Source organism: Nannobrachium achirus (assembly GCF_963921795.1).
Source record: "Nannobrachium achirus genome assembly, chromosome: 6".
Lineage (NCBI taxonomy): Eukaryota > Metazoa > Chordata > Actinopteri > Myctophiformes > Myctophidae > Nannobrachium > Nannobrachium achirus.
The window spans coordinates 69,949,877-69,976,337 of record NC_137815.1 but is presented as its reverse complement, the minus strand read 5'-3'; the positions used below and the strand labels follow the sequence as shown (position 1 = coordinate 69,976,337).

The window sequence follows — 26,461 nt, the reverse complement described above, 5'->3', positions numbered from 1 at the left end:
CCCGGGGGGACAAGAAGGTGGTGCAGCGCTCAAGTGGAAGTTAACATCAAGGGCACGGCGGCACGCGGGACAAAAGGACTCAATCGACAAAAGGGATCTTTTGGCTTCGACTGGACGAGTGGCCCCCAAGATTCGCTTTCTCTCTCTCGGGAATGATGCTGCCTCTGCTGTCTCTCTGCGTGGGAGCCATCATGTTGTCCTCCGGTGCGTCCCCCCCTCCTGCTTCTTCTTGCCCGCAGCCCCCCTGTAAGGACAGTCTGGTGGCGGCGCCCCAGGGGTCCGGGGCCTGCGAGGGGCACGGCGGGACGACGGGCTGCCGAGTGGCGGCCTCCCTTCTTCCGACCGCCTCGGACGCCGGCGCCGCTCGGAAGGCGGAGCGGAAGCAGGACCAGCAACAGGTTCAGCCTAAGGTGAGTGGACTGACGTCACATCCCGTCCGACCCTGCCACCGCGAGGTCAGCGGGATGGTAGATGTGATGTTAAAATGATTCCAGATCACTTAAAGATGCCTTTTCTTCACGAGTCAGTCTGCAGCAGCATCGATCGCTGATGTTGACCGAGACTGGAGCCCACTCCACACCAAGGATTTGTCATGCAACTCCTTGCAACATGCATCTCATTGTTGTCGGGTGCATGTCCAAAACCGATTAAAAAAAAAAAAAAAACGATTTAAACTTGTGGCGGTGCGAGGCGTTGTATGCTTTGTGCGACAGTCTTGTATGATGAAGCAGGGCTTTACCTTTAAAAAACATACACCTTTGAAACTTGGAGATACGAAGGTTTCTGCCCGACAGTGACGCACTTGCAACTATACTCGCAAACCATTATCTCCAATGGCAGTTGCAAAGGTGCCGCATTGGTGCGGTTGACCTTAAAACCGTTTTGGTGCAAGGAGTTGCGACTAGTTGCATTGGTGCGGTTTGGCCGTAAAGCTGGACAACATCTGTCTGTAGGCTATGCCTTAACACCATAAGTCTGATTCACATTTAGATGCCCACTGGTGTCATCCCACATCCTAACAATGCGTCACGCTGCGTTGCGTTGTGAACTCTTAGATTGGCTATTGTCGGCGCACGGCACCCGCGAGCAACTACTGCAAGTATAACTCATGCTTTACAACAAGGGTCTTCAACAAGGGGTCCGGGACCCGTAGGGGGTCCTCAGAGTTACTACAGGGGGTCCTCCAAATCTTTGTGTGATAGAAACCTTTTTTTTCTCCTTTTTTATATTAACCACTTGAACCCTAATGTCCCTATTCTGAGATTTTTTGCCAAAAATAGCCGATCTACAAGCTCACACCTGTGAGCTTGTAGATCGGCTATTCTCGGCAAAGAGGTTTGGTGTAGAGGGGAAAAAAAGAGCAGACTAAGTACAGAGTGAAAGGTCAGGTTTATTAAGTATTGACGGTTCAAGTGGTTAAATATCTGAAAACACAAATTGACATGGATCCAAAACAAACTGATGATCGTGCTCAGACGTGCTGTCAACCGATGAAACTATATGGAATCTATGAAAAAGGTTGTGGCGGTCCCTGCTTCATCTCTCTCTCAACTAAGGTGTCCTTGACCTGAAAAGGTTGAAGACCCCGTTGCTTTACACAAAGCCTGTTGCTGCAGCATTGTGACATCAGGCAGAGAGCCATGAAGAAAACATTGAGTGACAGTATGTGACACCACATCATTCAACACGCCAAAGTCCAGCTGAGCCGCGATCTGTTGATTCAAGCTGCACACCGGGGACTGTGTGTGAAGCCTACGATCAGGCCAGGCCAGGGGGGGGGGAGGGGGGGGGGGGGGGGCACTGGCAGGTCCCTTCTCTTGGGGGTTTTAGGCACTCTGCTGTCAGCGGCTCTTGACTGCAGGGGCATCACAAGGGGGGGGGGGGGGAAGTGGGACTGAGTTACTAGGGCCCAAGGTGGAGGGGCCTTAATTAGTTATTGAAAAATAGCAGATATACAAGCTCGCAGCGCGGCACCGAGTGCCGTGCTGCGTGCTTGTAGATCTGCTATTTTTGAAAAGTCGTGAAAATGTGTGCAAATCTTTGAATATATGTATTTTTTAAGAACAATTGTAACTCAAATTTTGCTTCTGGGGGGGTCCCTGGAACTAAATATTTTGAGATTGAGATGGGGGTCCGTGGGCCAGATACATGTCATTTTGGGGGTCCTTCACATGAAAACGTTTGAGCACCACTGACATAGAAACATAGGTTTTTCAAAAAAAACCTTCAAAGACAAAGACATTTTCAAGATTTTTCAAAAATAGCAGATCTACAAGCTTGCAGCGCGGCACTCGGTGTCGCGCTGTGAGCTTGTAGATCTGCTATTTTTCAAAAGTTAGAGCACAAAATAACGCAGTGAATCCTTGTGCCCAGGGCCCAGAATTTAGTGCGACACCCTTGACTGACTGACTGACACACAGTGCAGCGAGAGGCGGCAGTCATCAGAGTACAGTAGGGGTAAATTTAGGGTGTGCTGTAAGAATGTCCTCATCCTCTGGGCTGTGCTGAGCTCATCCGGTGACAGGTGGGCATGGGGGGGCATTGTTACCAGGATGATGTAAGTGTTAATGGCTGATTGAGTGATCCGCCTCACATGACCACGACTCCTCGAGGCTTTGTGGCCGTGGATGGATTGCAGGTAGCCGACAGTATGTGTGCACATAAGCAGTGGTGCTTTGGTGTTTTCTTTTCAGGGGGGGGGGGGGGGGGGGGGGTCATTTATTGACGTCACATGCACACGCGCCTCTAGGGCCGGATTTACTGCTGTCAAATCTAGAGATGTGACCGAATATTCGGCACCGAATATTTTCGGCCGAATAGTGCCAAAAAAACGCATATTCGGTTTCGGTTCGGTTTGATTTTACAGCCGAATAATTATTACCGAATAGTACCGAATACCAAATACCGAATATTACCGAATACTGAATACCAAATACTACCGAATACTACCGAATAATGTATAGGATATTCAACATATATATATATATATATATATATATATATATATATATATATTTTTTTTTTTATAACAATAATTACATTGATATTTCTTTATGATGCAATAATTCAACTATATGGAATGTTAATATTGTGAGACATAATTTGTCTTTTACAAATTTACTACACAATAGTAAATAAATAATTCTACACAAAAATAAATATGTTATGTGTGCATTCAAAAGTGAGAAATAAATGTTTTATGGAACCATATGGTGATTATTATTTAAGTTAGGTTTTGCCATAATCATGTCTTTTGCCATAATCAGGTAGATTTACAACAAAGGTACAGCAATGGTGCAAAAATTAGTAATACAAAATAAATTATATACATGTATTATTTGGCTATTCGGTATTCGGTTTTCGGCCAATTTTTTCCAATATTCGGTATTCGGTTTCGGCCAAGAATTTTGCTTTCGGCACATCCCTAGTCAAATCCAGCCCAAATCCGATTTGGTTCTCAAATCTGATCTTTTGGCCCGACTTCTCACACTGCATTTGCAAGTGACCAGATCTGATCTGTGCGTTCTGACTGATTTTAACAGAGTCAGCCCAAAGCTGCCATGCGGGGAAATACCTGCTTTGGTTACCGTGGTAACGACGTCGGCGTCATGACGTTATACGTCACTACGTCGACGCTAGTTGATTACGTTCAGGAAATGCGAGATAATAGACCATAGTAAACACACGTTACAATATTGTTTTTCTCTCTTCTTTTCTTTATTCTTCTGTTTCGCTCTTCTCTCTGGTTTTTACTATTTAGTTCACGTGTTTTCTCTCTTCTCTCTTGTTTTTCTCATTTGCTCAGTGCGCTGTAATCAAATAGTAAATACTCCTGCTCTGTAATGACGACATTACAGTGGAGCTCCGTGCACTCGGGTCGCGCAGCAAGTGACGTTTGGACAGTTTGATGTGACTTGCATGTGACTTGCGTATAACTCTATGGGGTGGATGTGGTTACTGCTTTCAGACTGAGACAGATGTCCTCAGATCCGATATGGATCGGATTTGAAACCACCTCTGGATGTGGTTTTTCAAAATCGGATTTCATGTGACCTGCATGTGACCTGTCTGCATTTAGACTATTTAAAAAAAAAATCGGATTCCACTTTTGATGTGACTCAGATCTGATTCAGGCTAGATTTCAGTGGCAGTGTAAAGCCGGCCTAGATGTGTGTGTGCAGCCTTTTTTGGCTTATTTACACAGGAACCACTTTATGTATCTCATTGAAAGACAGACGGATAGAACACAGTACTATGCATAGGATAACATCAATTACCAAAGCAGAAAAATAAAAGGAAAATCAAAACAAACAGAAGAAGCAGATATTTACAGGTGAGTATGGGCTTAGTCTATTCACAAGTTTCGAGTAGCAGCCGTCTGTAGGCGACTTTTCAGACCAATTTTGAAGGAGCTTAGGAATTTACACTCCTTTAGGGCTTGCGGAAGGGCATTATAGCAGGAGAACGAATTTGAGCCTTTTTTAGGCGGACTGCATATGACTGCAGCAAGCAAACACAATGTTGCAGTCTTGTTAGTGAATTAACTAATTGACTGATCAGGCTACTTTAGCCAACAGATTCCTATATCAGGGGTCTTCAACAGGGGGTCCGGGACCCCTAGGGTGTCCTCAAAGTTACTACAGGGGGTCCTCCAAATCTTTGTGTGATAGAAACTTTTTTTCTCCTTTAACCACTTGAACCCTAGCGTCCATATTCTGAGAACTTTAGCCAAAAATAGCAGATCTACAAGCTCACAACGCCTCGCGCTGCGAGGCGCTGTGAGCTTGTAGATCGGCTATTTTTGGCAAATAGGTTTGGTGTAGAGGGGAAAAGGTACATGTTCAAGTACAGAGTGAAAGATACGTTTATTAAGTATTGACGGTTCAAGTGGTTAAATATCTGAAAACACTAATTGACATGAATCCAGGCCTGAAAACGTTGAAGACCCCTGTCCTATATGACTATTAGTGGACTGAGAATGTATATTCAGTCCAGGACAGCCTCATTTGCGGGACAGCAGCGCCGATTCCAAAGCATTCACCACCTGTTCATTTATAGGTTTCAGCGATGGCACATAGCTCTTTCTATGAAAGACTAGAGAGGTGTGTAGTGATGTGTCCCATGTCCCCGCAGACCGGAGACGTCACCAAGCGCCTGGTGCAGCTGCAGCATTGCATGCGTTCCCTCCAGGAAACGGGGGCCCCCCAGGGCCCGGGGGGGGCCCCCCAGGGGCCGGCCGGGGGCCAGGAGGAGGGGGACTCGCTGGGGGCCATCCTGGCACTGATGGCAGCCGTGCTGACAGAGTGTGACCTCCACTGTCACAGCCAGGCCCTCCGGGCCATGGCCAAGAGACTGGGTGAGTCTAGCACACCGTTCCCCCAGGGGCATAGTTCCGCCGATTTAAAACGAATCCAATACGGAACTAAAACTTCCTATGTTTGGCCGCTAGTTGCGTTGTTATCCCCCCGCGAGGTACCAAAAAGAATTTGTCTACATTGGACCCCATTCGTTTCCCCCTTTGATTGTCTAACCTTAATAAACATCGTCATATATACTTTATGGTTCCTGTCGCTATAGTGAAAAACTCCCTTTCAATCACCATGATATGCGTTTTGTGCAAATATGGTCCCATTTATGTTTTGCGGGGGGAGTGGCCAACTAAACTAATTCTAGCCTGCTGTGTTCTTCTTCGTGTGCTTTATTTCGGGAGGCTCAACACCACATTCTCCCATGTATCCCTGCGGTTCCACGTGACTGTTGGCAGCCAATAGCATTCCTTGTGATTACCATTAAAACAATGATGGTGACACCCATGCAAGAGACAAAAAAACATAATTTTTGCAGCATAGAAACCAATGGCTTCGCATTGTCCATATTTTTTTTACAGTCTACGACTCTACGTGTTCCCCCAAACTGTGGGTCACGACCCATTTGTGGTTCACGGACACATTTTTATGGGTCCCGTTATCCCTACATTTTGTTTTTAATTATTGTCTCCAACAGCCGAAGGCGTGCGTCTGTCCGTCTGTTACCAGCTAATCTCCGGCGCTGTTTGCCCGGTCGCTGCCAAGCTGTGCACACACACTCCCTGGATACCAATACAGAACCTTTGAACAAAATGCCTCAAATCATGCATGCAGCGTCACATTGCCGTTAAAGGCCAAAGAAGACATGGCACCCTTTTCACATTAAGCACCACCAGGACCTACCTGACCTGGTGGAGACCTGTGCTCGGAAGTGCACTGCTTCTAGTTAAAAAAAAAAAAAAAAAGAATTCCCAAAGAAATGCTAAATCTTTCATGAATTTAAGAACAGATTCAATGATTATTTTCAGTAAATTACAAGAAAAATCTAGGAAATTCCATAAATTAGAAAACAACTGTTTAAGAAGTAGCTGATCTACAAGCTCGTTGCGATCTTATAGCTATTATTTTCACTAGTTTGGGTGCTGGGCAAACGTCTGGGTAATCTCTCTTTTGAGTCTCGATCTGAAAAGTTTGGGAACCATTGGTGTAGCACATGAACAAGCCACGCACTCACCTACACGCAATGAGTCAACCCATCCACACAAAGCTACACCATGCACACACACACACACACACACACACACACACACACACACACACACACACACACACACACACACACACACACACACACATGTAAACAGAACCTCAATAAGGCCGGCTGGGTAGTTGGTCACCACACACACCAGTACACACCGCACACAGTGGGTGTAGTACACACCGCACACAGTGGGTGTAGTACACACCGCACACAGTGGGTGTAGTACACACCGCACACAGTGGGTGTAGTACACACCGCACACAGTGGGTGTCGTACACACCGCACACAGCAGGTCGACAGGCTCACAACGTGTTGCGCTGCGCCGCGTTGGTTGCTTGTAGATCGGCATGACAAAAAAAAAAGTGCAAACTTGTAACTTATAGATCCGGGCAACTATTACACAACTCAGGCTTAAAGCAGAAATAAGCAGTTTTCTGCTGACATAAGCAGGAATCATGCAATTGCTTATTTTTATTTTATTATCTTCAGGCGGCTAACAATGCTCCCTAAAAAATCTAGTCTCTGTGGCGCTTCTAGGAGCCGCAGTCTGCCTCCAAAACTATTATTTTATCTGTAAGAGGCTCTGTCATTAGCAGCTCATTGGTGCATGAACCAGCCGAGCCGTTTTCTATCAATCACCTAAAAATACATAAAAAAGCCTAGGTGATAGCTAGGAAACTACAACGCGGTGAAGTGAATAGCTCCTCACCCTGGACTCTGATAGAGGCTTAAGGACCTTCCAGGGAGGGTGCTCATGTGCGTCTGGCTGTGACACCCTTTTCTTTTCCTTTCGAGTTTTTTTTTTCGCACTGACTTTTTTGACACTGCACTATTAGGTTGTGTTATTAGTTTTGGATATTTTTGCTTGTGTTTGATGACATGACAGTGAGATACTTAACTAGCATTGACTGCTATGGTCACTTTTGATTTGGACTCTGCACTATTTTGATAGTTGTGCTTCAGGACACTTTATAATAACCTTAAACTGCTGTGCTGCCTCTGGGCAACTGTTTTTCTCCCTTGGGATAATAAAGGTATCTATCTATCTACCTATCTATCTATCTATCTATCTATCTTATACATATAGAGGTTGCAGCGGTGGGGAGGCAGGGAGAGAAAGATCTGCTGCTTCTGCTGAAGAGCATCACACATCACCCTCCCACAGGTGAGTGAACCCACATCACCCACTGAAGCCTCAGTCATACTCCAAGCCAAGGTGAGGTGAGCATAGCTACTCCCCTTTTGTCGGTCAGTAAAAACAGAGAGATGTGTCAGGGTGAGAGGTGAGTTGCTATTCACCTAAAACAGGAGCATGAATGAGCCTCTACAGCAGGGGTGGGCAACTTTGATGATGGTGAGGGCCACTATATTTCCACCTTCCCTCCAGAGGGCCACATTTGTCATTCTAGTATTGCATACAATAGAAGCAAAAATAGCAGATCTACAAGCTTGTAGATCGGCTAATTTTGCTTCTTTTGAATTGGAATCCTGAATTATTTTTTGTTATTACGACCGTCAGGTCGCAGTTTAGTATCAAAACCTCCACCGGCCGTCCGTCCGTCCGTCCGTCGGTCGTCACACGTCACACGTCACACCTTTGTTTGTGTACGGTGTGATGTCATACTGATGTCAGCAGTGTGATGTCATACTGATGTCAGCAGCTATGTCTCTATATATGGAGTTATATGTTGTTCGTGTCCAAATATGGGGCTTGTGAGGTCAGACTTAGTGAGATTCGTCGGTTATCTCCATATATGGAGGGAGAACCAGCTTATGAGCCGATGAGTTGTGTCAGAGTCGAGATCCTGCTTGCATCTAATCTGTCGGTAGATAATGCCGGTCTTATATAAGGGTCATTTGTGTACGGTGTGATGTCATACTGATGTCCCGATTAGGGAGTCTTACTGGTTTCTTAATTGGAATCCTGAAATGTAACATTTTGATTTAATTTCAAAGGCATTTAGTTATATACTCATGTTAACTTTATGAACCTAAATACAAATACCTTGGACATAAAAAATTACATTTTAATACTACTATACTAGTCATTACGCTACTAATATAGACTGATGGAATTAAAGCAGGTCATGTTAGGAATTGTAACAGCTGAAATCAATAATATATCAGTATTCCAGTATTAACCTACGGGCTGCATTAAGTGAAGGTGGGGGCCGCATGTGGCCCCCGGGCTGCCAGTTGCCCATGTATGCTGTACAGGCAGTGGTGGAAAAAGTGCTCTCAATATCTGACGCGTGAGCAAAACTTCACAGGTTCTTGAATGTTCTGGGTTCTGGTTCTGAAGAGTTCAGATTCATACCCTTATAGTGGAAAAGGGTCTTATAGGTTTGTATGTACTATATCTATGCACCCACCTACAGGTGAGTGAACCCAACCCACACAAAAGGAGCAGGCCTAGCATAGAGCTCTGGGGTTCCCCGGTCTGCTAAGCAGGGTTTAAGTGGTTGCATTGTGTGTTTCAGTGGCCCCCGTGGCAAGGCTGCATCCCCAGGACTGTGCAGAGATCTATAAGCTGGGGATCAAAGAGAACGGAATTTACACCATCCAGCCTGACCTGCACAGGCCGGCAGTGGAGGTACCGTACTTCATGCAACCCTGAAACTAACAAAACAGGGCTGTTTGTGTGTGTGTGTGTGTGTGTGTGTGTGTGTGTGTGTGTGTGTGTGTGTGTGTGTGTGTGTGTGTGTGTGTGTGTGTGTGTGTGTGTGTGTGTGTGTGTGTGTGTGTGTGTGTGTGTGTGCGTGCATGCGTGCATGCTAACTTTTTTTCCATCGATTACTCACCCAATGGAGACTTGAATTCATGGATATGTTTTTGTCGCATTCCTAAACTGTAATGACCAGCAGTGGTTCTCTATGGAGACACTATGGGGCCTTTTCCACTGGCAAAGAACCGGTTCCGGTTCTTTCTCCCGCCTATGGGATGAACCAAAGGTGTGCTTTTCCACCAAGAACCAAAGATGGTTCCGAACCGTAAAAGTTGGTTCGGAACCGGAACCACAAAATCCTTGTTTTTTGTGGTTCCAGAGCCAAATCCTTGGCTCTGGTTCAATCTGGTGGAAACGCAAGCCGGTTCCCAAGAACGAACCAAGGTTCCCAAGAAAGTTGAACCGGCACTGGTTCTGGAACCGGTTCTTTGCCGGTGGAAAAGGCCCCTTAAGAGCCTCCTCAAATTAGGAATGCGACAAAAAAAAGCAAGCTTGTAAATCTGCAAAAATCATGACAATTTGAGCAACTCTTTGAATATATCGACCTGATTGCAGATTCCATAAATGTCTCCTACATCCTAACAGGTTTCTGAAAAACATGTTTCTATGTCAGTGGTGCTCAAACCTTTTCATGTGGTGTCTGTGTCCCTGTGGCAACCCCTCCGCAGGCCGAATGCGACATGGAGACGGTGGGCGGAGGCTGGACGGTGTTCCAGGGCCGCCATGACGGCTCGGTGGACTTCAACCGCACGTGGAAGGAATACCGCGAGGGCTTTGGCTCCCAGCAGGGGGAGCGCTGGCTGGGCAACGCCGCGCTGCACGCGCTCACCTCCGGGGGGCAGCACCAGCTGCGCGTGGAGCTGGAGGACTGGCACCAGCAGAGGCGCCAGGCCACCTACAACAACTTCAGAGTGGCATCGGAGGCACTGAGGTGATGATAGTGATGTTAATATGATGCCTTCACTCAAGATACACAGACACACACCGCCCGTTGGTTTGAGGTCTAAAGAAGGTTTTGACTATAACTCTCGGAGGTGCAACAGCGTGTGTGCGTATGGGTGTGTGAGTTCCTTCCTGTCCATCTGCTCCCCCGGGCCACTGCTCTAAATATGAAGTGTACAGAAAGTGTTAAAATTATGATTCTACCACTTTTTGTGGTCACATGTTCAGATACTGGATTCTGATTGGCTTAAAACAGTGGTAAATCAGTCAACAACCTTGAGTTGGCTCATGGACCCCGCCCACTGTTGTGTTGCAGTTGTATAACTAAATAACCTTGCAAGTTACAACTGTGTTTTCTTTCATTTATATGGTAGAAGTGGTAGAAAAGCAATTTACCATTCGAGGGTTGTGGGTTGTTGGCTGATTTACCACTGTTTCAGGGTTGTTTGGCACTCGGCTTCGCTTCGTGCCACAACCCACAACCCACTACCTCTTTGGCCACATTACTTTTATGTGGCCGAACAACCTAACCTGTATTTGAGATACACTGAAGAAGGTTGATAGCCAAAACGTTTGTTTCTCATCTTGACATGTAATTAAAAAAGAAAAAGAAAAAGCAACTCTTGCCACTGTGTGCAATCCATTCTCCTATGAATACATGTTGATCTAAATTTGTCGGACACCGCACCAGTCATGTCAGAGCGCGGTGGTAACCAAAAAGTCCAAACAACCTAACCTCGCATCATCAGACTTTCCACCTATAGTGCCAATATCATGTTACCTTCAGCTTTCAGGAAGATACCAAAAACATACAGAGAAGACATACAGTATTTGCATATTATAACCACACCGGGGTCTATTCAAGTACTGTTAACTAAATAAACACACATACAAAATGTAAAACATACAAAACTATAGCAACCCATCTTTAAATAAAGGATATAAAAGTGTTAATATAACCTTGAGAGGATCCTCACAATCCTTCTCTGATACGTCTTTCTAATTCTCCCCAGGTATCGCCTGACCGCCAAGGAGTACTCCGGGGACGCGGGCAACGCCCTGAGCTACAGCAAGCGCTACAACCACGATGGCAGGGCGTTCAGCACGCCGGACAGGGACCACGACCGCTACGCCACGGGGAACTGCGCACAGTACTACGGCGCGGGCTGGTGGTTCGATGCCTGCCTGGCGGCCAACCTGAACGGGCGGTTCTACCGGGGCCGCTACAGCGGCCTGACCAACGGCATCTACTGGGGCACCTGGTACATCCTGACGGACGGGCGCTCCGGGGAGCGCTACTCCTTCAAGAGGGTGTCCATGAAGACCAGGCCTCGGAACTTCTCGGGGCAGGCCTAGTAGTGGGTTGGCTTAACAAAATTATCGAAACGAAGCGGATAAAAGCGCCAAACTTTTTTTGGGGGCTTCTTTAGGACCTAACGATGGATTTTAGCCTTGGGTACCAAACTTTATTTTGAAGTTTACCCATAGAATTATCCATATCAAGTTGGGCTCCCATCAACTTTCTATACAGGAGGAAAATACACAGGAAAAGAAAATCTGCTTTAAGTAGGATGTGAGGGGTCTAACTAGGGGTTTGTCATGATTCTGAATCCATTGCAAGCATTTGTTTTGTACAAAAAACTTTCATTGGGCTATAAATGGCCCCACAAAACGATGGTTTAGTGATGAGTCATCATTTTTCACAGTTTTTTGGGTGTTTTGGGGGGCCATTTCTAGCCCAAGGAATGTTTTTTGTGCAAAACAAATGCTTGCAATGGATTCAGAATCATGACAAACCCCTAGTTGGACCTCTCACATCCTACTTAATGCATGGGAGCCCAAATTGATATGGACAATTCTATGGGTAAACTTCAAAATAAAGTTTGGTACCCAAGGCTAAAATCCATCGTTAGGTCCTAAAGAAGCCTCAAAAAAGTTTGGCGCTTTTATCCGCTTCGTTTTGATGTAAAAAAAAACAGGGTTAAGCAACCACACTATAGGGATCCCAGCCGAAACTGAAACCGGATGCTGAGGACGCAGCGAGGCTCTTGACACGCGCTGCACATTTACTGAATCAGTCTGCAGTCTCACATGTGAAACTCCACCGTTGGTGCTTGTTTGCTCCATGACTGAGTCACACTCTGGACAGCAGCAGATGTTTTCGATAATGGATCGGTTCAAGCTGCGTTTGTCAAGCACACAAGAAATGGCAAACGAGTGAAAACCAAAAAAAACGGTTAATTTATCGTTATTGTTCCGTCATCAGCAATCTGTAGATTTCTCACGATCAAAGTTGTTCTTCTGTCATCCTTTCGCGGTCTGCGAAGAAATGTGTGTACATTGACCATAAATATTTCACAAAGAAAGTTATTTTTGCGATTATGCCTGTAGAAATTGTTGTTGAAATAAATGTCCTGTATCTTTATTGTACATCTTCTAAAGGCGTCTGTGACAGTTTTCTTGATTTTCATAAGCGTAAGAGATTACCCGCTTGCAGTGGAAGGATTTGCGACGAAGTGAAATGTGTGAGGTGTCACACTCGACAAAAAAAACGTGGTTTACATTTTAAATGCATGCCCCTATATACTGTACACTTCAGCCATTTGAAAATAGCCGATCTACAAGCTCACAATGCGTCGCATTGTAGATCTGCAAATTTCAAATCTGTATTTTTTTGTGAAACTTGTAAAATGGGACATTCTGCATAATGAGTACATACATTTTGATACAGATACTTTTGTAAACTCAAGTATTTTTTAAAAAAATTCCAGACTTCCACATGGAACATGAGTATTTCTACATTGAAGTATTGATAACTTTTACTTAAGCCAGTGTTGTTTTTGACAGCTAATTTTGATTTAGTTTTAGTCATAGTCTTTTGAATAAAATGTCATTTAGTTTTAGTCATAATTTTGTCACCTGAAAAGTTTTAGTCTAATTTTAGTCGACTAAATATAAGATTTTGGGCGACTAAATCTACAGTTGATTTAGTCAACTAAAATATATTTTGGCAGGCCTTGATGGAATCGACTAGTTTAACACTTGGATGCGTGCTGAAAACGCGTTGTGAGCTTGTAGATCTGCTATTTTCAGCACGCAACACCTGAGAGCAACCAAACATAAAATGACTCTCTTCTCCACTAGTCCCTCCCTAAGTCAAAGTTTTAGTCTAGTTTTTATTTTGTTGACGAAATTGTCAATATATTTAGTCTTAGTTTTAGTCATCACAGCTTAGTTTTTATTTCGTTTTTATTTAGTTTTCGTCAGTTAAAAAAATGCAGTCGGCAAACATTTTTCGTCATAGTTTTAGTCCACAAAATCAACACTGACTTAAGCGCAAAACGTGAGTACATTTCCCACCACTGCGTGTGACTTCGATATGATATTTGGCGTGAGGAAACATCTGACCCTCCGCCAGGTAACATCTGACCCTCCGCCAGGTAACATTCCTCCTCCCGCTCGGAGGAGAAGCCATGTTTTTTTTTTTGAGCCAGGGTCAGGCAGGGATTGGGACGGGTAACAGTTGGGTGAGACTCAAACCCTCAAAGTCATCCTCTACAAACATCGGTGCTCTCTGCTACACACGGTAATCGTCACTGTCGGGCAGAAACCTCGTATGTCCAAGTTTCAAATTTGTACGTTTTTTTTTTTTTTTTTCGTAAAGTGAAGCCCTGCTTCATCATACAAGACTGTCGCACAGAACTAGTGAAAACAGCAGATCTACAAGCACACAACGCCTCGTGATGCGAGGCGTTATGTGCTTGTAGATCGGCTATTTTCACTTGTTTAAATCAATTTTAAAATGATAAATACAAAACAAACGGTTTTGGACATACAAGGTTTCCACTCGACAACGACGAAATATAACTCATGTACAGTAATTGGTCCACTGGCTTGTCACTTGTCATGATCTGAAATGGCAAATCTTTGAGTAGCAGCAGCAGCGCTATAGAGAGAGATCTCTCTCTATAGCGCGCAATGAGGGCCTCTCCAACTCTTTTTCCCGGCACAGAACTAGTGAAAATAGCAGATGTACAAGCACACAACGCCTCGCATCTCGGCTATTTTCACTACCTTAAATGATTCTTTAAATGATAAATACAAAACGAACGGTTGTGGACATACAAGGTTTTCCATCCGGCGACAACGAAATGTTCTAGCGTGTGACTAGAAAGGCTGACATGACAACATTTCTCTGCCTGCCCACAAACCTCTGTGTTCCTGCTCCAAGGGGGCCAAAACCATCTCGTCTCATCTGATCTGGGATCAGTGTGGGTTTGACACTAAACAGAGAGGAGATCGGTTTTGGCGAAAAACCCCCCCTCTTTTTCTCCGATACCTGTGACCTTTCCCAGAAGCTCGTTCGGCTCGTCCAAGACGTTTATGATGAGCACCCAGCAGGGCCTTTATCTTGTGCTCACACACACACACACACACACACACACACACACACACACACACACACACACACACACACACACACACACACACACACACACACACACACACACACACACACACACACACACACACACACACACACACACACACACACACTGACAGGGACGTGCTGGGCCCCTGATTCAGCCCGGGAAAAAGCGTGCTATAGAGAGAGATCTCTCTCTATAGCGCTGCTGCTGCTACTCAAAGATTTGCCATTTCAGATCATGACAAGTGACAAGCCAGTGGGCCAATTACATGAGTTATATTTCGTTGTTGTCGGGTGGAAACCTTGTATGTCCAAAACCGTTTGTTTTGTATTTATCATTTTGAAAATGATTTAAACTAGTGAAAACAGCAGATCTACAAGCACACAACGCCTCGCACCCGCGAGGCGTTGTGTGCTTGTAGATCTGCTGTTTTCACTACTTTTGTGCGACGGCCTTGTATGATGAAGCAGGGCTTTGCTTTGCGAAAAAATGTACACAATTGAAACTTAGAGATACGAGGTTTCTGCCCGACAGTGACGATTTACTTTGTTGGCCGCCCAGCCCACAAAATGGAACGAAGGCCGACATTTTATTTTTAATTTTTTCCTAATGGCTGGCCTGGACCGGCCGGGAATGAACCGGCCGTTCAGGAGTTGTCCCGCTTTGCCCAATGGCCAGCACGTCCCTGCACACACACACACACACACACACACACACACACACACACACACACACACACACACACACACACACACACACACACACACACACACACACACACACACACACTGACCCTCTCCATTTTGGCCTCTCCGGCGTCAGACCGACGGCTCTCTTATCTGGCTGTGGTTCACACAGCTTTTCTGGGAGTTTAGAGTTAACGTGTGAGCGCAGTGGCGTCACTTCAGAAAAAGCTAAGGTATGGCAACATGACTAGGGATGGAGCTTGTACATTTGTATTGATAATGAGCACTTTATCGATCCTGCTTTTTGAGCCGGGCTTTTATCAAGCCCACTATTGAGCGTTTTCTAATATTTTGTGGAAAGAGATGAGATGACAAATTCAGAACATAACTGGTATCTTTTTTTATTGGCCAGTTGTTGCAACTGGCTGAACACCATCTATGAAGATGACAATTGAAAAAAGTAGCAAATATCATTAAATATCATTAAATGTTCATTAGTGTGCATTTGTGCAATAAGTGTTAAATGGCGTTATATTATTGATAGTATTGTAATAATTTCTTGATCACATCTTGTATTGATTGTGTAAACATGACATCATGGGTCGCTATACTCAATAACAAGCTTGATAAGCCCAAAGCTTATTGATAATGGGTACTCAATAAATGTGTTATCGGGTCATCGAGCTACCCTTGTTTAGGGCTCCATCCCTAAACATGACTGGTGTCAGTCATGTTGCCATACCTTAGCAACAGGCATGATACATTTATTTTAAGAAGTACATTCTATTTTTCCCCTACGGTTTCTACGGTTTCTTGGGCTGGATATGGCAGCCTGGAACGGTTGTTCAAGTGCAGCTAAACTTGGCATGTTAGTAAACGTGCCACAATTAACAATAATGCATTGCACCTGTGCAGCTGACCTGCGGAACCTGGGAATATACCATTCTGTCAAGATGGGGAGAATACAAGTTTGGTGTGGATAATAATTATAATACCTTGTTAAAGTGACCATTTTGTAAAATGTTGCATTTGTAGTTATTTTACTGTAATTTAACAACATAATAACCAGAACAGATAGACAAAGAGACATTCATGGATTTATATTTAAAAGTAACTTGTATTTTCCACCCTATGGCAGCTGCATACCCCTGCCATACCCAATTGACGCCCCTGTGTGAGCGGTGTGTGGTTGTGTGTGTGTGTGTGTGTGTGTGTGTGTGTGTGTGTGTGTGTGTGTGTGTGTGTGTGTGTGTGTGTGTGTGTGTGTGTGTGTGTGTGTGTAAATGGCCTGTGCCCGTTTTAGCAGCATTCACGCCAGGCTGCCAGTCTGTCCTACAAGCAGAGGATCTAATAATACACCATGCAGCGGAGGGGGCCTGGTCTGGTGCACCCCGGGGCCCTGGGGCCCCCACAGGGTGCTGCACCCGGGGGCCCTGGGGTCACCACAGGGCTCTCAGCGGGGGGAAGGAACTAGACATTTACTCAAGTACTGTACTTAAGGTATATTCAGTATAGGGGTGGGCGATATGGAAAAATACAATATCATGATATTTTCCCAACCTGTATCACGAATCACAATTTTATCACAATTCTTTTTCACATTGGTTTTTATGGTTATTTTTCACGTTACTGGACACAAACTAGACTCTCTGGGTTCCTTTTGGGAGGTCTAATTTGAACTTTACAAGTCTGTAACTCTGACAGTATACAAATGAAACCAAATGGACCCTTATGGGTCCATTTGGTTTCACAAGATGACCCCCGGTCACTTTCATTATCACTGAATACACCTTTAAGTACAATGTTGATATACTTTTCATTGCTGTCAGGCAGAAACCTCCTATCTCCACATACTGTACGTATTAAAGAGGTGGTGCCATAGTGTTGTACTTTTTCTGTTTTGTATGTGTCTATGGAGTTAACATTACTCTAATTATTAAAGTCTAATAGACCCCCAGGTGTGTTTATAATATGCAAATATGTCTTCCCTGTGTGAGTGACAAGTCCCAATAAACGTAATTAATGACGTTATAATATCATCCCCTCCCCTTTTCACCATCCAACAACATCTGTGGGTGTGGCATCTGACAACCAGGTATACTTAATGAACTGGTGGGTGTGGCCACATAAAAACATAATTTTAACACTTTCTGTACTTTTTGAAGAAATAATAATAAGTATAATCATAATATTTTTTTGTAAATTAATGACCCTGATCATACCACACTTACAGCGTCACACAGAAGTAGCAGATGCACAAGCTTGAAACGAGGTACTTTGCGCTGCGTTTCAAGCTTGTAGATCTGCTACTTTTGCAGTTTTTTATTTGAATCCTGAAAAGTAACAGTTTTGGACATATGACTTTTCCATCTGAAAGAGAGAAGTTTTACTTTACTTGCGTATTAGTTAGTGTGAGTATACTTGATGCCAATACTTTTGTACTTTTACTCAAGTAACATTTTGAATACAGGACTTTTAACTGTCAAAGAGTATTTCTACATTGTGGTATTGGTACTTTTACTTAAGTAAAAACAATGGGAGTACTCCTTGCACCATGAAGCGCGGGGCTCTGATCTAGACACACGGACAGACAGCAGGCAGACTCCCAACCAACCACGATATTTCACATACACTACCTATACACATACTGGGACACATACTGGGACATCTGTGTGCATGGGCTCGTACACGTGTGCACGCACGCGCACACACACACACGCACACACACACACACACACACACACACACACACACACACACACACACACACACACACACACACACACACACACACACACACACGCACACACACACACACACACACACACACACACACACACAATCTGTGTGGGATCCAAAATGAGAAACAACCTACGGGTAGGCCTGTCACAGATATTACATAATCGCTGAATAACAATTATTTTGAGATTATCAAATTTGTGCATTATCGATTCGTCATATTCTTTTCCACTTTGATTTTTTTTTTTTTTTTTTTTTTTTCAGAAATTGTGAAAATAGCAGCTCACAATGCATTGCGCTTGTGGACCGGCTATTTCCACTGTTTTTGAACAAATTTTGAGTAAGCCTATGCAATTCAATTTTGGCCATTGTACTGTACATTGTTTTCTGTGGTTGTGGTTACATGGGCAACTGGCGGCCCGGGGACCACATGCGGCCCCCACCTTCACTTAATGCGGCCCACAGATTCATATCGGAATAGAGGGTATGCGCATGCATACAGTGATCGAGTGGCAAAGTGAGTGGCAAAGTGAGTTTAACGTCGTTTAACGTTGTTTAGTGCAGTCAGATAGGACTTTTCTGTTTGGATGAATGGACTTTCAAGGCCAGAAAGTTTTTTGCCACTCAGTAGGCGTTCCCACTTCCCACATAACTTCCGGGTATGATGATGATGTCACGCACATACCCTCTATACTGATATATTATTGCTGTTACAATTCCAAACATGCAATTACTTCAGCCTATATTAGTACTTTAATGACTAGTATAGTTGTATTGAATTAAGGTTAGACTTTATGTCCAATGAATTTGTATTTAACTAACTAAACTAAATGCATTTGAAATTAAATCAAAATGTTACAGTTTAGGATTCCAATTAAAGAATAACAAAAGATAATTCAGGATTCCAGTTCAAAAGTAGCAAAAATATCAGATCTACTGTACAAGCTAAAAACGCGTCGCAGCGCGTAGCCCAATCAGGGACCAGCATTTCTGGAAACGTCATCATTAAAGGTGTATTCAGTGATAATGAAAGTGGCCGGGGGTCATCTTGTCCCTTACTGGCCTTACGGTGTGGAAATGTTTATTTTTTTATAGATTTTTTACACCACTATAATGTTCTCGTTTTGATCATTAGACCCAATCACTGAATATCGGTAGGCCTACGTCTCCAGCTTCAGGATATGTATGATACTGATTTACTACCAGACTGTAGCATTTTATGAGTTCAGTAGTTTACAATCTAGGCATTTAGCAGACGTTCTTAATTCAGAGCGACTGTGGTTCTCAATACTTTTATTTTGACCATCATAACTAAACATCATAACATAACTACGGCCATACTCTACCCTGATTGGTCGAGGACTGGCTGGCCACCTCTGAAAACCGAATCTAGCTAAGCTCGCAACACGGGCACACATTCTAGTGAGGAGAATGAATGGAAAATGACCCATTTTATTTTTTTTGAATGAAATACAATTACTGAATATACCTTTAACAACCAATGAGGGACCAGCATTGAGTGATACCAGTGGTGATGTCACTGGCATCGCCAGTAGGTGATGCCAGTGGTGATGTCACTGGCATCACCAGTAGGTGATGCCAGTGGTGAGCTCTGCTGGTGCACCAGTAGGCCATGTAGGGCCTATTGGCCTAGTCTGGGATCACTTCACTCTTCGGGGTTGTAACCGGTCTGGAGCGGAAACCACAACACGTCATGTTGTAGTCCTCAAAGACTACAATTTGGCTGGAAACTATCCACCGGAAACAGTTTTAACCCAAAATAATTCCCCTGCGCTCAAGGACATACTTTTAGGACCTACCTAATAAACTCCTTGATGCGGAGTAGTTTTGCTTTTGAAAAATGTGTTTGGTATATGCATCTTTTAGTCCAACTGGTAGCGACTGGCAAGACTACACTAGGCTACTCGAGCATTTTAAAAGGGATTGGGGAAACAAACGGGGGGAACCAAATCAAAGCGACGCCGCTTCTTCTAGTGGTTTTCCGCGCTTTAGGAGGAAACCAAACGGCCTGTTGTGAACGAACACCAGGCTTTCCCCCAGAAAGCCTGGTAGGCGAGGTTTACTATTGGCCTACTTGTGCACAAGGCGAAAGTTGGCAGACAGTTGACAGAGTGCCGTTCTAGTTGATTATTGGTATCGGTCATAGTCAGTCATTGCCTTCAACAGAAATGTCATTTTCACGTTTCAATGTTCAATGGAAAAACACACTTAAATCGTTCATCGCAATTATTAGTTTGACAATTAATGGTGAGATGATGGCGACAGCCCTGTCTATGTGCAGCCTCTCCTCTCCCAGGCTCTCTCAGAGGGAGGTGCACGATGTGCATGGCTTGATAAAAACAAGCCTGCACTGCAGATGAAGAGACTCCATACCGCCTTAATTATCACTGTGTACCCTCTTCTCTCTCTCTTGAACACACACACACACACACACACACGCGCACACGCACACGCACACACACACACACACACACACACACACACACACACACACACACACACACACACACACACACACACACAGATTGTGCACATAATACACGATGATGAAAAAAGCGTTCCACTCGCGTGCACATCCCCCATTACTCATGGGCACACAAACACACACGCAATCACACACACACACACACACACACACACACACACACACACACACACACACACACACACACACACACACACACACACACACACACACACACACACACACACACACACACACACACACACACACACCCCCACAGACACACACACACTCTTTCAGTTGCTAAGTAATCAAGACCAATCATCCCCATAGGTCATTATATATATCAGCTTTCACACTCAGTTTGGTTGGTTTGTGCATGTGCGTGTGCGTGCGTGCGTGCGTGCGTGTGTGAGTGAGTGTGTGTGTGAGTGTGTGTGTGTGTGTGTGTGTGTGTGTGTGTGTGTGTGTGTGTGTGTGTGTGTGTGTGTGTGTGTGTGCGCGCGCGTGTGTGTGTGTGTGTGTGCATGTGTGCGTGCGTGCGTGCGTGTGTGTGTGAGAGAGAGAGAGAGTTCTTTGAGAGTTACTTAGAGCTATGGATACAACAGAAGGCCTCTGCACTGAGAGGCCATTCTGCCCCCTTGTGGCTAGAATGACACATTCTACTGAGAGATATCGGCATGTTTTGTTATTTGCTCTTTACAAATCTAACATTATTTCATTTTAAAATGAACACAACTCAGTTTAACATTCTATCCACCTGTTCCCCGCGAGAATTTACTGTAGCATTATCTTTGGGACACTTCCGGAGAACAGCGGGCATACAAGCTCACGTCGTGTCGCAGATGCAACCGTTGTGAGTAGGGGTGTAACAATATAGTAACTGTATCGAAATATAGTTTTTAACTTAAAAAATCGAAGTATACCGAAATGAAAACAGCTAAAATCGTATCGTATCGTTTTATTTTGTATCGTATCGAATCGGCAGTGCAAAGAATCGATTGTATCGATACTACCTACTTGTGCATTGTATTTAGCATTTTTAAGAAAGAAAAAACTAAAAGGAGGGGTTTAATTACTTTTCCATTCCATATAGCTACACTGGTCTATCGATAAATGTGTGTAATCTCTGTCAACCATGTATCATGATATGTATCGAATCGCTATTAAAATGTATCGTTACACCCCTAGTTGTGAGCTTGTAGATCATTCTCGGCTGCGACGCCGGAAACTGCCGCACAACTTCTGCGCAATGCACGACGGGACGTGGGAAAGTTGGGGATAAAAGGGTCTGTAAAATGTCCCTTGACGTGTTGCATGTGACATACTGGATGAAATGTGACTGGCCAGCATTTGCACCAGTGGTTCTCAAACTTTCCATAATTTTACAAAAGTTACAAATGTTACGGGTCACTTTACAGTGTAGAGTGACCCGTAACATTTGTAACTCCCAGAATTATGGAATGTTTGAGAGAACCACTGGTGTAAATGTGTGGCGTAAGAGTGTGTGTAGAGTCTACACACACTCTTACGGGTAGGCCTGGAATTTCATCATTTTAGGGGCGTGGCCACTTGCCCTTTGGTGTTGTCCATTTTTTTGAGGGCACAAAGGCCAAATGCCAGGACAGGAAGGACATTGAATAAAACAAGATTTGAGTCCATTGAAAGAATGTGTTGAATTTAAGGGTTAGGGATGATAACCTAATCTGCAGTGAAATAGATTAATGTTGTTGTTTACAATCTGATCCATGCTCAGCCTGCACCAATAAAAGTAATTGGTTTAAAGATGGGGACTCAGGGGAGTTAAGATTTCAGAATCTCAACTAAAGACACTGGTGTCTACATGACAAGAACGAGACACCGGTGTCTACCGTCTACATATCGACCAGAAAGAGACAGAGGAGAAAGTGGTACAGTCAGCTGGGGCATTAAGGCCACTGTGGCCTCAGGTCATGCCACTGGTTTGAGGGGCACAAGGCCAGTCATGGCCTTCATGGCCTCCCTGAAATTCCTGCCTGCTTACGGGTCCATTTGTTAACACTTGTACACTCTCATCAGAGCTACAGACCCGTAAGGGTCAATTTTTTAACCTAATTCTCAAAGAAACCTGAGGGTCCCCGCTCGGACCACTGATTCACACAAAAGGAGAGTTCTACTCCGCTCTCTGTACTGTCACGGCCACATCCGACTCCTCGTTCAAAATTACATCAAAAGTGTATTCTATAATGTGTTCTCTTGTCGTCGTTCGTTGACGTTTTGTATCTCTTCTGCCTCCCCCTCAAGATTCCCTTCATCTGTCATCATGTCCCTGGCTTCTATTTACAATTTACAGTTTATGCATTTAGCAGACGCTCTTAATCCAGAGCGATTTACAATAGCAATCAATACATCAATACATCAACATCAATACAAGCATCAAATGCTTAGAAATAGTAATCTAAGTCAGTGTTTCTCAACCTTTTTTCTGCATGGGCACACTTTTCATGTCCCAAGAATCCATGGGCACACCAACATAATACGGGGGTGTAAATATCGTCACTGTCGGGAAGAAACCTCGTATCTCCAAGTTTCAAATGTGTACGTTTCTTCGCAAAGTAAAGCCCTGCTTCATCATACAAGGCTGTCGCACAACAGTAGTCACAAAACAGCAGATCTACAAGCACACAACGCCTCGCACCGTGAGGCGTTGTGTGCTTGTAGATCGGCTGTTTTCACTAGTTTAAATCATTTTTAAAATGATAAATACAATACTGGCTTTCAAGCAGTTTCAAAGGGCACAGTTGACCCTTCTCAGGGGCACACCAAAGGTCGCCAGGCACAGTGGTTGAGAAACACTGATCTAAGTAAACATAGAAAACTTAAAAAGTAAAGTTGAAAACCAAAAAATAAAATAAAAATGCTATCTCCAAATTACGTGTATGGTCATTGAGGGTAGGCAAGTGCTACAGTAAGTGCTATAGGCCAAGTGGACTCTGACAGGCCACGGTGGAAGCTATAGGGAGTGAGTCTGCCGTTCTAAGTGCAACAGGGAATTTATTCCACAGTTTGGGGGCCAGGAGGGCAAATAGTCTATATGAGTGGATCGTTGTCCATGGGGTTTTTAGCGAGGGTTCTGTCAGCATCCCTTTGTTAGCTGATCTGAGTGAACGGGTGGGGTTGTAGGGTTCAATCAGGGTTTTGGAGGTATGGAGGAGCCGTACCTTTGGCTGCTTTGAAGGCCAGCATCAGTGTTTTGTACTCTGCGCGGGCAGCGGCCGGGAGCCAGTGGAGGGAGCGGAGAAGGGGGGGGGGAAGACATGTGAGAATCTCATCTCATCTCTCCTCTCCTCTCCATCAGTCTTGTTGACAAGGGAGGAACCAAGAGCCCAGGGTTGTGTCACCACAGTATCCTGACACACAGTGTCTGGAGCGGGGTGATAGCGGGGTGTGAGGGGTACCGGCAGGCTCTGCTGGCCCAGGGCCGGAAGCCCAGGCATGGGCAGCGGTTAGCGAGCACATCCCTCTTGAGAACCACCGCCATCCCCCAGGGGAAGTTCTCATGCAACCTGGTGTCATTTTCAGCCTTCCAACAGAGAAGCCACAGAATAACAACAACTACACGGTTCATTTCGATACTGTTGACCCCTGGATACACTGAGCTCGCAGTTCACCCACCACCCACCCACCCACAGCTGCGTATGTTCTGTTACTGACACATCAGAGCCCATATCGCCAGTTCGTCACCTTCTTAAAATAACAGAGGAAATTTATATTTTTGCCAAAATGTTTGCCTTTGTGACACTGGCCACCTCTGGTAATACACATCCTATATCCTGATTGAAAAGGATCATGCTTAGTGTCCCCGGCCCTTTTAGTACAATTGCCCATCTCAAGAGTGTGACTTGGGCTGAAGATTTTACCTACGTCTGGAGTAATTCAGTAAATAATTTGGCCTGATTTATAATAAGTCTGATTTATAATATTTAATCCTCTCATAATACAGAATGGACATAGTGCTTCATTTGTGTGTATGTCAATGGTCATAGTTTTTCATAATTATTTTTAAGTGAAATAGAAATATAATACATTCTATATTTGGCTCAGTTTTGTCTGTTTTCTGAAAAAGGTGATAAAATGCATCTAGACATGGTTCAAAGGCAAGGGTTCAAAGTATGTGTCTCTGATAAGAAATATTGAACAAATGTGGAAGTGTCCTTGGGCAAGACATGGAACCCCTAGTTGCTCCCTGTGCTGGTTGGTGCCTTGCATGGTTTCCTCCGCCATCGGTGTATGAATGGGTGTTATACAGATACCCTCAGAGTCTCCCGAGAGGGGGGGAGTATGTGAGACTCAACAATACAAACATAACGGTAACAGCCCTTAACTAATCACAGCTAACGAGATGGCTCACCTAAACAACATCAGCTGGGGAGAAATGGGGAGAAATTGGAAGTAAAGTGTCACTGCGAGAACATCTGCAGGAACACAAAAGGCATCAAGCCAGGACCAAGTGTGGAGAAGAGGGGTCACAGGTGCAGCGCACAACTTGGTTGGTGAGTTGGTGAGACGAAGGAGAACTCCAGGCAGGAATAACCCCACAGTACTGGAGAACTCTACGCACCTGTGTCACCTCAAGACCTCAGGAGGGACCCACCCAATACCTTCCCAGAGGAGCCTCTTGTTGGAGAAAACAAATAGAACAGGAGAGGGGAGTTTAGCCTTGGCCAGGAGGAGGAGATGGGCAGTGATTTGGCCACCACTGCCGACCCGGCCATCAGGAGGGTGTAGCGGAGGGTTCACGGGTCGAAACACCTGATGATCGATGGTTACCGCCTGAAGACATCAAATTTTCCTGGCCAAGGCTACATTCACCAAACGTGAATGGAGGAGAAGCATCGTTAGATGTAATTATAATCGTGTGTGAATGGGTGAATGTAATGCACAATGTAAAGCACCTTGGATAAAGGCGCTATATAAATGCACCATTTACCATTTAACAGGACATCATCAAGTCATCTGCATAGCTAGAATTAACCAATTAAACCCTATATAATTAGTTGACCAGAGTTCCCCAGGGGTCTATACTAGGCCCCCAATTCTTTCCCCGCTATACCTCCAAATATATATTCACAGAAAATAGCCAAATTATAAGCTCATAATGGCTTATAGGTCAGCTATTTTCACCCAACGTTCGCCCTTACATTAGATGAATGCTAGATCTCAAGTGGTTAGACACCTAGGAGGTAATGCTAGCTAGGTAGGCCTATAATGGTCCAAATGGTGCTTGTACTTGCATTTACACTCAACAGCAGATGGCACTATTCTTTTCCTGAAAGGATGCAAGATTTTCCCTCTCACTTTCGAAGAAGCTCATTTCAGTTCACAAACACAAAGGGGCACCGAGGTGCTACATGCAGACACACTGGAACTCATGCATTCTCCACTGCAGGGGTCTTCAACGTTTTCAGGCCAAGGACCCCTTAGTTGAGAGAGAGATGAAGCAGGGACCCCCACAACCCGTTCATAGATTCCATATAGTTTAATCGTTTGACAGCACAATCATCAGTGAATTTTGGATTCATGTTAATGTGTCTTTTCAGATATTTAACCACTTGAACCGTCAATACTTAATGAAATTGACCCTTCAATCTGTACTTAGTCTGCTCTGTTTCCCCTCACCAAAGCTCTTTGGCGAAAATAGCCGATCTACAAGCTCACAATGCCTCGCAGGCGCAGCGTGAGGCGTTGTGAGCTTGTAGATCCACTATTTTTAGCTAAAGTTCTCAGAATATGGACATTAGGGTTCAAGTGGTTAATATAAGAAAAGGAGAAAAAGGTTTATATCACACAAAGATTTGGGGGACCCCCTGTAGTAACTCTGGGGACCCCCTAGGGGTCCCGGACCCCC

General features: G+C 44.5%; 1 protein-coding gene across 1 annotated transcript; it reads left to right on the top strand.

Annotated features, from left to right (window-relative positions):
• Positions 1 to 152: 152 nt before the first annotated feature.
• Positions 153 to 11,590, top strand: LOC308287264 (fibroleukin; the record flags this gene model as incomplete). Its single annotated transcript, XM_080728380.1, has 6 exons — positions 153 to 410; positions 5,134 to 5,356; positions 7,655 to 7,732; positions 9,027 to 9,160; positions 9,961 to 10,223; positions 11,248 to 11,590. 6 exons carry the CDS (start codon positions 153 to 155, stop codon positions 11,588 to 11,590), a joined length of 1,299 nt encoding a protein of 432 aa, XP_080584506.1.
• Positions 11,591 to 26,461: the final 14,871 nt, after the last annotated feature.